Here is a 13,166-nt window from a genome sequence, read left to right as displayed (position 1 = left end):
GATAAGCCATGCTTCAGGAGAAAATTCAAAGAGAACAACAGAATTAAAACAAAGTCTGTAAATGTCCTTTTTTGTCTGTTGATTGGCTAGTTCAGCTTCTGCTTCGAAACAATAAAATAACTTACATTGTGCAAAATCTGGTTAACAAAAGTATCCCAAAAAAAGTATATACTAAGGCTACGTGATAAAACAAGAGCACTGCAAAGCTTACACAATCGCTCTTTAGTTGTTGTTTTTCTGTTGAACAAGAGGCATAACTTGAAAATGATTCAACCCAGTTTATTGGGCCTTGCTCTTCACCTGCACACATTGCAACATCTATACCAAGTTTCATTTGAATATTTTGAAAAGAATTTGAGTCAAAATTTTGCACAAAGATGCTGACCCCAACAACATCAAGGCTTTTATAATAACGGGTACCTCAACTTTTTTTCTCAAAAAAACAGATGAGCCAATAAATAAAATAGAGGGTACATTACTCTCTGCACTTCTCCTTCTCAAAAAAGTGCAGAGTTTATCTGCATTAAACACAGCAGTATTGGCAACATATTTTAAGCGTATTTTTCTAACCAAGTGCATTAAACTAAAAAAAGTGCACTTATTGTTAAAGCGCATTTCTATTGCACTTTAAGCATATTTATTTTGGACTAAGAGCTTATTAATGAACTTCGCGCATTATTTCTGTGTTTGAAGTGCATTTTTCTGTGTTAATAGCTTATTAATGCACTTATACACATTTTTCTGCAATTAAATTTAAGTGTAATTTTTTCTGCATTTTGAGTGCAATTTCGTAAAAAAGCATATTTTTTGGAGAAGGGTGTTTGGCTTATTCAGAATAACAAATGAATAACTATGTTGATCAATATTACAATCCAGCTTACTTAATGCTTTAAGTACTTATATATATATATATTTAATTATATGTGTACCAGATGGCAGAATGCTGCGGTCCCTGACTCAAACACAGGAGGAGTTAGAAGATCAATACAGGTCCACAATGAGTTACTATTTCAGGACATCAAGAACGTTTAATACATTCAGCCATGATAATAATTCATGGTAGTAATATAATGTGTCACACCAGGGCTTTTTCTATCGTACCCACGGGTCCGACTATCGGACCCATTCCCATAGCTAAATATATGATATTTTTCCCAATCTTCAGAAAAAAATCCCAATCCAAAAATATATATATTTTTTTTTTTTTTTTTTTTTTTTAGAAATTCTTTTCACCTGTAATGGTTCTTTTTCAACATCATAAGTTTTTTTAGTAATTGAACTCAGAAATCATTGTTTTCATCACATTCAGAGATATGAAATATTATCTGTCGTGATTTATTGCAATAGATATTTACACCCCAAGGATTTATATTTTGGCCATTGTGGGTCTTTTAAAGGGAAAATAAACTAATATCCTAATCATTTCCTAATTCACAGGAGACTAGACAGCTTTTTCTTTTCACTGTAAAATTTCCCAATTTCAGCATTTTCACGATGCAAAATTTCCCAAAATGTCTAGGGTCTTTTTTCCCAAAATGGGCAGAAAAAGCCCTGCACACATATAAGACAATTTGCCAGCAGCAAATTGTAAAAAAACTGGTTAGGTTTTTGATTTGGTCAAGGTTAAACAAAATGTTTGTATTGATTGGTCAAGGGCTGAACTTGCGTCAGGTTCCTTGGGGGAGGGGGGGGGGGTTGCAATCCTGATGCGCAGTCTTTCGCTAAGACTTGGGCGCAAGCGCGCTAACGCGGTCAAAGGGGGTACTCCGAATAATTGGGGAATTAACTCGGTAGAGCCCCTGTGCCTCCTCTTAGTCCCTGCTAACAGACACCGTTGGTCAGCCTTAGAGTGATTCTGTTTGATTCTGATGTAGTTTCAACACAGAGACTTGTTCAAGTTTTCTGTTCGTTTATTTGTGTATAAAGTTCCTTTCAACTCAGAGATAACAAATAACAAGTAACATTAATCCAATTGTAAATTCAGTGTAAAGGTTTGTTTCATGTACAGTTATATATGAGATCTTCATATGTGGCTGGACTATTTAAAAGTCTCTGGTTATGCCACTGTGGCTACGGTTATGCCACTTAGAAGAATTCAGGTGTTTCCTAATTGAAAGTCAAAAATCCAGAAAAGTCCTTCTTCCTTTCTTCTCAAAGTACCTATTTATGAAAATGTCCTCACCCAATGATAAAATGGTAGGAGGGAACATATTAAATTCAACCAATTAAAATACCTTTAACAAAAAAGGAAAGGGCCCTATGGCCAATTAAAACTTATAATATAATTATGCAAATAAGAAAAGAGAGTAAGACTTGTTAATTACTCTAAAAACTTTGATGTCTAGGTGTCAGGTGGCTCACTGCACCATACAAAGAAATGTGCTAAAATTACTGAATAAACAGTAAGCCAAAACAAGATTAAACAATTGCAAAAACAACAATAGTCCAGACTCAATCCATATTATCACACTCCAAAAGAACCTAATTTCTTTAACCAAACAAAAGAGATTAAAACTGAAATTGCAGAATACTTTTGAAATAGTTTCAAGATGTCTTTTGATACATAAAAACAACAACAACAACTGCAATATTAAACAATTAGCAATTTTAGCAAAATGAAGAATTATGCATTAAAAAAATACACAAATAATTTCACCTTAAATTTGCCTTACTACACAATGATGACAACTAACCAATCAAATTGTTTGTAACTAGTCAACTAGTCAAAAGATACCCTGCGAACAATGTATCAAAGTTTTCATCAAAATTGGTTGGTTCAACTTTTTCCAGTGTGTACAATGAGGTGACAGATAGAGATATTTGGCTTTGGCAGTCAGACTAAAAATATTTTAATACAGATCTAGGTTTATACTAAACCATCATCATTTTGAGTCTAAAACATGGTTTAGGAAAGTTGAGCAATCAGCCCTATGTCACATGTGTGCAAAGCTTGAAAACAAGGTGTGTGTTTCAATGTTGTGACTCATACAAGGATAAGACGTGATATACTTTATAAACAATAATTTAAAAGTGTTTTGGTTTCATCCGCGAGTATTTTTAAGTGATAGCTATTTAGCCTTATCCTTACACCACATCCAAGCCCCACCCCATCCAATCCCCATCCCCTCCAAGCTCCACCCTATCCAATCCCCACACCCTCCAAGCCCCACAACCTCCAAGCCCCACCCTATCCAAGCCCCACACCCTCCAATCCCCACCCCATCCAATCCCCACCACATCAAATCCCCATCCCATCCAACCCCCACCACATCCAATCCCCACCACATCCAATCCCCATCCCATCCAATCCCCACCACATCCAATCCCGACCCATCCATTCCCCACCCGCTCCAGTCCCGACCTATTCTCTATCATCTCTCTTGAAGTAAAACTCATCTGTTCAAGAATTGTACTGGAGGTAGCCAGTCAGACTGTGCCAATATCTCTACCTGACCCCAATGTACACTCAGGAAATGCTGGAACCAGTCTAAACTCTTAAAACCCCCTAATCCCCAACCCCTTTCCATCCCTTCACTACCAAACTTCAACTCGACAAAACCCTCACTGGTTCAAGATATTTAGTGAAGGTAGCCTTCTAAGACAGACTGTGTCATCCAGTCATACCCACCTCCCAAATGCAAAAAAAGAAAATTGCAGAACCAGTCTTAAACCCCTCAAACCCTTAATGTGGACCCTACCTCAACCTCAAACCATATCCAACCCCTACCTCTTGAAAAACTCACCGGTTCCAGATTTGTAGTGCAGGTAACCAGACAGACTGTTCCATCCAGACATCTCTAATTTCCCGATGTAAATGCAGAAATTTTGGGAACCAGTCTAAAACACTTCATTATGACATCTGAAATGAAGAATGAATGGGGCCCTTTTTATTTTAATGTCTCAAAACACAATAATCTTAAATATGTATAAACGTAAAAAAAAATTGTAACATGTTTATATTTTATTTATTTCCACATCTTTGTGTTCAATTTTAATACTGCAGGCTAAAATTAAATTCACAGATATGTAGCACAATAATGACAAGAATTATGACACTTAGATGTTTTCCCTCAAATATGATATGGAATATGACCCTTTATTAACAGTACCTTTAACTAGGGTATGGCTATATTCTACCCCCTCACCCCCCTCACCCCCTCTCCCGAACATAAGTTTTCTAACATTTAACATCAAAAGCATTTAGCTTGATTGTCTGGTTAGCGCAGCGGTAAGCGCTCTTGCATCTCACCAAGACGACCCGGGTTGGATTCCCTGCCTGTGCGCATGTGAGTTTGATTTTTGGTCACCAAGCTTCAAGTTTAAACTAAAAGCAAGCTTATCTAAGATAATGATAAAGATCATAACTTAACAAATATAAGTTTTACCTTTATTCATGATTGCAAGAATTACCTATCGAGACTGTCTTGAAATCCTAATAAAACAATTTCCAGGATTTTATTTCCGTATTTTAATAAAAACAACTGTCGTTCTAAACATTATACAATGCACTTCTTACAAACTGTAATTTCTTCTTTAACAAACCCTATCCATGTTCAGCCTGGAAGCAGATGCTGTACTGCAGTTGATCAATTGTATTACAAACTAGAGCTATTATAAGTAAGATGACATTAATTAAATTCTTAATGATTAAGAATGGGCGGTGTGGGCACAGCAAACGAGCCTTTCTTAATCATTAAGATAATAATTCAGGTCATTTAACAGACTATTAAAGCATACAACCTCATTGGCTGACACATTGCCAATGCAAAATCTGATGCAGGGATTGTGAATGGGATGAGTGGCAGTGGACAATCATTAAGTACTAGGCTATATCATTAATTTCTACTTGAGTGGGTGTCTTAAGGTTCGCCCACTGCCACTCATCTGATATGCACTCCCTGCGTCAGTTTATGCAATGACAATATGACAGCCAATGATGTTGTATTCCAAGTCAGTAAGATGACCTTAACTAATATTTTAATGATTAAGAAGGGATCCTTCACTACGCTCATTTTCGCCAATTCTTAATAATTAAAACTTTACTTCAGGTCAACTATTACTAATAGCTGTGTTATTTTTAAAACAAAGCACCAAATATTGATTAAAACTTTTGCCAGTCAATAAGAAGCACAAGTTAAAAGTAATACTTATAAGCCTTCGGCTTAGTACACAATCATAACTGTATTTTCTTTGGCAACATATGTACTAAGTTCCGTGTAAATAACTCAAACAGAAATTCTACACAACCATGACAAAACCATGATTGCAGTTTCTTTTTAAATGAAGTAATGGCTATTGATATTCTTCAACTGTTGGCTGATAACAAGATGTTACATAATAGTGTGAATCATGGATGATCCTTATTTCACTCATCGCTTCAGATCTATGCGCTGTTATGGGTACCGATAGCCTTCCTATCATATTATTTTATCTTATAGACAATCACATAACATATAATAATGGGTTTCTGGTGACAGCATATTGCAACAGAGAAACAAGAGCAGCAATTGTCACAAATATGCCTATGCTAGTTTTAGGACACTAAGTTTGGTGATTATGCATCAGTCAGTTGTAACCACGGCCCCCCAGGTCCAGCAGGGACTTTAACTTTTCGGTCCAGCCAAGCCCGGGTATAATCCCCGCCCTGTGAGGACGAACTGATGGTTAAATCCCCATCAAATGCCCTGCACCCATGAGACCCTAGGTAAGGCCTATTCCCCGCTAAATTTGGCTTGAAGACAAAACCACCCCATATTCACCCGGCACTGCGGGGCCACTGGGAAGGTAAAAACATGGTTGAATCCCCAGCTATCCCCGGTAAACCCCCAGATCTAGGGGGGGGTGTGGTTTAAAAGTAACAATTGACTGGTGCATAAGCAGTTGTACAAAAAAAGAGAGTGCATGGACAGTGTAAAAACAGTTTTTGCAAATTCAAGGGTCATAACTCTGGAGTGACTGAGGCAACATGACTGGTTAACAAACCTGACAGGATATTCTGCCATACACATTCTGACCAAATTTGTTGATGATTGGACAATTGGCTTCTAAAGTTATTGATTGGACAACACACTGATTTTAGGTAATTTCTTTAATTAATGGGCAATAACTCTCCAGTTCTTCAAGCAATGACTGTTTACCAAACTAAAATTGTCCCAGATTTTATGCCAATACACAACCCAAATTTGATGATGATTGGATAAAGGCTCCTAATGTATTTGATCAGAGAAGAACGACAGTTTCTATACCCCTTTTTCTCCACTTTTTGTTCTTTATATTATACAGTTCATTTTACAAATCTTTTACCAGGCCTTGACACAAATTTTACCAGGGTTGGCTAGTGAGTCAGACGTGGTTTGCAAACTCTGAAATACACAATGATTTAATATTGAAGAACATTTTTTACTTTTCAAGAATAAAGACTTCATTGATTTCCATACCTGACAGTTGACCTCTAGTTGTCATGACAACTTGGCTGTCATCAAAAGCTGTTGTCTGTCACCATTACCATTGCTACCATGCTGAACCACCTGCATTTAGACAATACATCATCTGTCAAGAACATGCATTATTTTTATAGCAACTTACAAAAGAATACTTTTCTGGTTTTGATAGCCAAGGTTTTAAATGCCAAATTACTTGACGTCTTCGACTAATATACCTAGTTAAAAATAAATATGCACTTATTTATTCTTTAAAAACTGCACTCTTATAGATTGACCATTTTGACAGTTCTTCTTGTCTCAGAATCAACTGATTCTGGCATCAATTCCTTCTATTCAGTTATTATAAGATAACTCACAATATAACAGATCTCAATTATTTGATAAATTGCCAAATATTTCATTTTTTTAAAGCGTTATTAACACTCTTATCCATAAAACATCCATTTTCGACTGTAAATATGAAAAACTATGATCTGATTTTTTGTCAATCTGTGAGAGTGCAGCTTTATCCCCTGCAATTCACCCCCCCCCCCCCCCCCCCCAAGAAATCCACTAGTGCAGATATGGTTCAAATATTTTATAAATATTTCCGTAACCTCTTTGCACTGTTGATCAACCAAAGGCACTCGCTCACAGATTTATTTGACTTTTGTTGCCATGAATAATTTTATTTTATTTTACTTATACTTTTATGAACAAATACCAAACAACAACTTGCTCCAAGTTACTCATTTCACCACAATTTGGTTAATCCAAGACTAAATATTATAAACATTTACTGACACTTTTTGGCAAAATGGAGTATTTTGGGTCATATTTTATAATTATCAACATTAATAGAGCACTAATATGATTTTTGTTCAAATTTCCTGGGAGTAGAATTATAAAATGGGGAATCCCAGACTTTTTACATAAAATTAGAAAAAAATAATTGAAGATAAGTCTTTACAAATAGATAAGTCTTTACAAATGTTTGTTTTTTTAATTAATAGGTATGTTGCCCACAAATTCCACAGTAAAAAAGCACCAAAATATTGCTAACATTTCTTTATCAGTACACAAATCATAGTTTTGTTTTATTTTTTTTATTATATTAGTAAAGTCAAATAAGTTAAACATGATTATGCATTAAAATTAAAGCTGCACTTTCACAGATTTACCATTTTTACAACTTTTTTATTTTTTGTCTTGGAATTAGCAATATTTTGTGTAAATATCAGCAAACCAGTGATAAAAGACTGCTGACAAAAGAACAGATCGCAGATGTTTATATTTCCATTAAAAAATTAATGTTTTAAGGCTTAAAGCGTTTTTTGTCAGCAGTTTTATATGACTAGTTTCCATGCATTTTTGCATAAATTGGCTTGTTCCAAGACAAAAAATAAAACAAGAGGCCCAAAAGGGCCTATGCTCTACTGGCATGGCTCTTGTGGTCATTTTCAATCCAGAGCATGTACGTTTGAGTAATAGGCAACAAATATATAGTTCACTTTTAGTGTTTGGGTTAGCTGAAAACGCTGCACGTTCAACGTCTGAGGACAGGAAGTGTTGTAAGCAGATTAGTTGCTTGAACTATTTTAATATGTGCCAAGTAAAGGTAATCTGAGGGTAAAAAATATTTGCTTTCAAAACTGTACTCATCTTCAAAATTTCATTTCTGTAGCTTTAAAAATAAAGTCGGTCAAAGGTCAAAGTCAAGGACATCCGAGAACAACATTAATGCTTGTTTGCAAAACTGTTCACATGGTCAAAATTTCATTACTGTAGCTTTAAAAATTAATAAGTAAGTCAAAAGGGGTGGGGCCAGCTTTTACCCAAGGGGCATTATTTCAAATGTTTTCAATTGCATCATATGACGCTCCACAACAAATATCAAAGGTATGGGCCTTGTGGTTTGAAACAAGAAGATTTTGAAAATATTTCTTAAATAAGTCTCTAGGAAAATAGTGACACCCAGGGCAGTGCTGTTTTGACCCAAGGGGCATAATTTGAGCAACCATGGTAGTGGACCACTAAATAAAGCCTTGTTCAAAATGACAAGGATTTGCATAGTGGTTTCAGACAAAAAGGTTTTTAACATTTCCCAATTTAAGGGGGGGGGAGTCCGTCCCTTACAAAGAAAAGAGAACTCTTCCCTGTGCCTCCGCCAATGTCGCCGATGTCGTTTGCATTTGCCGCACTGGTCCCTTGCGGGACAATCTCCGGGGGGGGGGGGGGGGGGCTGTAATGACCCCAGGGGCATAATTTGAACAAATATCACAAGCAATTGTGACTTTACATGTAAACTTGGCTAAAAATCATGTTCACAAGCAATTGTTTACAGACGAACTGATTTTTTAATACTTTCAAGGCCCATAATCTAGGCATGCATGAGCGGATCTGGCTGGTTTTTGAAAGGAACCAAGCTCTAATGGATATCTAGATACTGTACAAGTTTCATCGAGATACAATCAAAACTGAAGACTGTATCATGTTCACAAGCAATTGTTTACAGACGCACGGACGCACGGATGCACATACTACGTACACATTACCATCACATAAGCTCTTCTGGCCTTTGGCCAGTAGAGCTAAAAATTGTCAAAACGTTCAATCTGTGGGAGTGCAGCTTTAACACTTAAAAGTTGAAAACAAATCTCTTTAAACCTTTGGCAAATCGTGACTCTGTTATATGTAATCCAATATCATCAAATATTATGTACATAATTATCAAGAATGACTGATTTAATCTTTATCAATCCCTTGAAGCAAATTACATATTGGTATTTACTTCTTTGCATTGTAAATCTCCCGATATTTGAAAGACAAAGCAGACTACAGTATGTTGTTGTTTTTTCTGACTTATATGGGGCCAACTGGTTTTGTCCCACTCCAAAATCAAAGTAATTTTACATATTTTTCAAAAGTGAAAAATAATTTTTTAAATTTCTATTTGAATAAAATTACAATAAAATAATCGACTACAAACAATTTTAGTATGGAAACATTGACAGAGATGAAATCTGTTGGCTCAATATTTTGGCTCTAATTCCTCGTTGGATCAAACAACTGTAAAGGTCCGATTAATTTTTACTCTATGTAAGCATTCTAACTCATGGCTCTATATTCCGAGGCTCAAAGTATTTTGGCCGGTCCATGGGAAATTGAGCCAACTGTTTCGACGTATATTCTTCAACAAACAAACTTGATCACATTCTTTATGTAAATTCTGTTTATTTTTAAAAGCAAACATGTTCATTTCAAAGCAAACTAGTAATTTCCTGTTTCAGTGAAAATGACGCATTTTACACCTTATAACTAATTGGAAAGTCCCAAAATGAGAACATTATTAAAACACAGGATTAAATCCAAAAACACACATTTACCACTTGATAATTAATCCGTGTTTCAGCAGCTTATTTCCACATCAACAAATAGGACATTAAATAATGTCAAAACATACATATATATATATCCTGTTATTCTGAACCAATAATAGACTAAATCCATCAAAAACAAATTTACCACCGTTATCTGACTTATCAACATTTAAGGCTATACGTCTTCATCAGAGTATAAACCATGATAACAAGAACAGCGGACATCACGTCCGAGGTATATTCTACAAAGCACTATACCGATATATAAATGATATATAAAGTAGAAGCCTGTGCAAATTTCTGCATTACCCTGAATGTCATTTATACCCCGTTTATATGACAAAATATACCCACGGGTATAAATATGTGCACATAAATGCAAATACCTACTGGGGTCAATTTAACTATCTTATTTTGTTTTAAAATTTTCAAAACAGTTAAACTTTAATTGAACAGGATAAAATAATAGATTTCTTACACTGGCTTAGAATAATTGACTCGAGAGGCGTAATGAATTTTTCTAAAAGAATACTGGATGATACCTTGCAGGGAAAATAATAGTATTCAATATTTTTAATTTAATATTTATTTCACAAGTCACTAATAACATAATATCTTAATTGATGTATGTATTTTTCCAACACAAACTATTGGCTTTTTTATTTTTTCATGATTTTTTAATAGCCATATGGACACATCCAAGAAATACCCTTGGGAACAAAATTGTCCCTGCTGGTTGTATCCCCCCCCCTCCTACCCCCAGTGGCATGTTTAACCCATGGGGTAAATGTTGGCCATATAAATGGGGCATTTGTTTTAAATGGCTAGCATGTTATCTCTCACATAATTCCCTTGCAAAACTTTCAACTGTTATCAAGCATTAAGCTCCTTTCTTTTTTAACTAACAAAACAAGTCAAAAGTTAATAACACAGTAGAAAAGAATTAGGCCTCTTACCTAATACGTGGAGATAATCATGTTTGTATACAAGGTTTATCTTAATGTAAGAGTGTAAGTGATATATGTATAGGATAGATCACGAGTAGCCGTTTGATATGGAATTCATCAGGTAGCGTAGCGAGTTGATAATCCCATATCAAACGGCTACTCATGATCTATCCGACTTAGACAACAGAAAGTGTATTGCTTGTTTCTCAGTCTGATACCATACATTTGTGTGAGAAAAATGTCAGGAAAGCACAGGAAACAAACATTTCTGTAGTATTAAGAACGTCCTTGTATAAGTAGGTGCATGATTTGCACGAGATTAACCAGTTGAAATATCCGACAGAAAAACAGTTGTTTGTGAGATTTATCAAACACTTTTGAAGGCCTATGATTGGCCGGCTGGAGGTAGCTGTTATAAAAAGCACTTCTTTTAAAAAATAAACATTGTGCACACAGGATAACTTAAATGCTGTTCCATGTTAAATAATCTAACATGTTTAGGATAATCAAACACAGTCTCAATTAAACCAGCTCTGATTCCAACAGGTAAAACCTGTCATGCATTGTGCCAAATAACTCACAAATCAACAGATTTAACCTATCATGCATTGTGCCAAAATAACTCACAAATCAACAGGTTTAACCTATCATGCATTGTGCCAAAATAACTCACAAATCAACAGGTTTAACCTATCATGCATTGTGCCAAAATAACTCACAGATCAACAGGTTTAACCTATCATGCATTGTGCCAAAATAACTCACAGATCAACAGGTTTAACCTATCATGCATTGTGCCCAAAAAACTCACAGATCAACAGGTTTAACCTATTATGCATTGTGCCAAAATAACTCACAAATCAACAGGTTTAACCTATCATGCATTGTGCCAAAATAACTCACAGATCAACAGGTTTAACCTATCATGCATTGTGCCAAAATAACTCACAGATCAACAGGTTTAACCTATCATGCATTGTGCCAAAATAACTCACAGATCAACAGGTTTAACCTATCATGCATTGTGCCAAAATAACTCACAAATCAACAGGTTTAACCTATCATGCATTGTGCCAAATAACTCACAAATCAACAGGTTTAACCTATCATGCATTGTGCCAAAATAAAACAACAAGAGCTGTCACAGAGACAGCGCACTCGACTTTTCCACCGCTTTTCAATGTAAGAATTGAAAAGTTTTGGCGAAACATGCATGGATCACTGTTAGATTAGATTTCAATGCAATACATGATGAGCTGAGATATTAACATAAATGTGGTTACATGAAAAATTTTAACCAGAGTTTTTAAGTCTAATAATAAAGGGCCATTATTTGCAAAATAAAGTTATCTAACTTGGTTATTCAATTATGTTGGGTGGTTGAATACCATTGTATAAAGTCTCAATGCAATACATCAAGTAGTTGCTAAGATATTATCCTATGTGTGCTAACATGCAAGACCTTAACCAGAATTTCTAAGTCTCATAATAAAGGGGCAAAAATTATACAATATGAAAGATAGAGTTATCTTACTTGATTAAAGAAGAAGGTTAAATGGTTGGGAGCCTGTGTGTAAAGTTTCAATGCAATACATGATGTATTCGCTGAGGTATTGACTTAAAAGTGGTTACATGCAAAACCTTAACCAGAATTTCTATGTCAAAAAAGGGGCCATTATTTGAATTTAATGCAAACTAGAGTTATCTAACTTGGTTAATTAAATAGGTTGGATGGTTGAGTACCATTGTATCAAGTCTCAATGCAATACCTCAAGTAATTGCTGAGATATTAACCTATGTGTGCTTGCACGCAAAACCTTAACCAGAATTATTAAGTTGATAAATAAAGGGCAATTATTTGCATTAAATGCAAACAAGAGTTATCTAACTTGGTTAATTAGGTAGGTTGGATGGTTGGGTACCATTGTATAAAGTCTCAATGCAATACCTCAAGTAGTTGCTGAGATATTAACCTATGTGTGCTTGCACGCAAAACCTTAACCAGAATTTCTAAGTCAAATAATAAAGGCCTATTTTTGGCATTAAATGCAAAGTAGAGTTATCCAACTTGTTTAATTAAGTAGGTTGAATGGTTGAGTACCATTGTATAAAGTCTCAATGCAATACCTCAAGTAGTTGCTGAGATATTATCCTATGTGTGCTTGCACGCAAAACCTTAACCAAGGGGTGACGCCGATGCTGACGCTTGGGTGAGTAGTATAGCTCTCCTAATTCTTCAAACAGTCAAGCTAAAAATCCACAAGCTTAACCTATCATGCACTGTGCCAAAATAAAATAAAAATCCACAAGCTTAACCTATCATGCACTGTGCCAATATAACAGAAAAATCCACAAGCTTAACCTATCATGCACTGTGCCAATATAACTCACAAATCCACAAGCTTAACCTATCATGC

The 13,166-nt window shown here is 35.3% G+C and overlaps 1 protein-coding gene across 3 annotated transcripts in view; it reads right to left on the bottom strand.

Moving 5' to 3' along the window:
* LOC128224223 (uncharacterized) overlaps positions 1-13,166 on the bottom strand; it is a 130,368-nt gene that overhangs the window by 113,529 nt on the left and 3,673 nt on the right. For 2 of the 3 annotated variants that reach the window (XM_052934012.1, XM_052934014.1), the window contains exons 2-3: positions 6,438-6,527; positions 3,744-3,859 (exon numbers count right to left, since the gene is read on the bottom strand). In XM_052934012.1, coding sequence (XP_052789972.1) covers positions 3,744-3,795 — 52 coding nt within the window. In that variant the 5' untranslated portion in view covers positions 3,796-3,859; positions 6,438-6,527. Of the gene's footprint in view, positions 1-3,743; positions 3,860-6,437; positions 6,528-9,808; positions 9,969-13,166 lie in introns of those variants that run through there. The other variant, XM_052934013.1, reaches the window with a different exon arrangement.

This window comes from Mya arenaria, chromosome 17 (assembly GCF_026914265.1).
Source record: "Mya arenaria isolate MELC-2E11 chromosome 17, ASM2691426v1".
Taxonomy (NCBI): domain Eukaryota; kingdom Metazoa; phylum Mollusca; class Bivalvia; order Myida; family Myidae; genus Mya; species Mya arenaria.
This window is presented reverse-complemented; position numbering and strand designations above follow the sequence as displayed.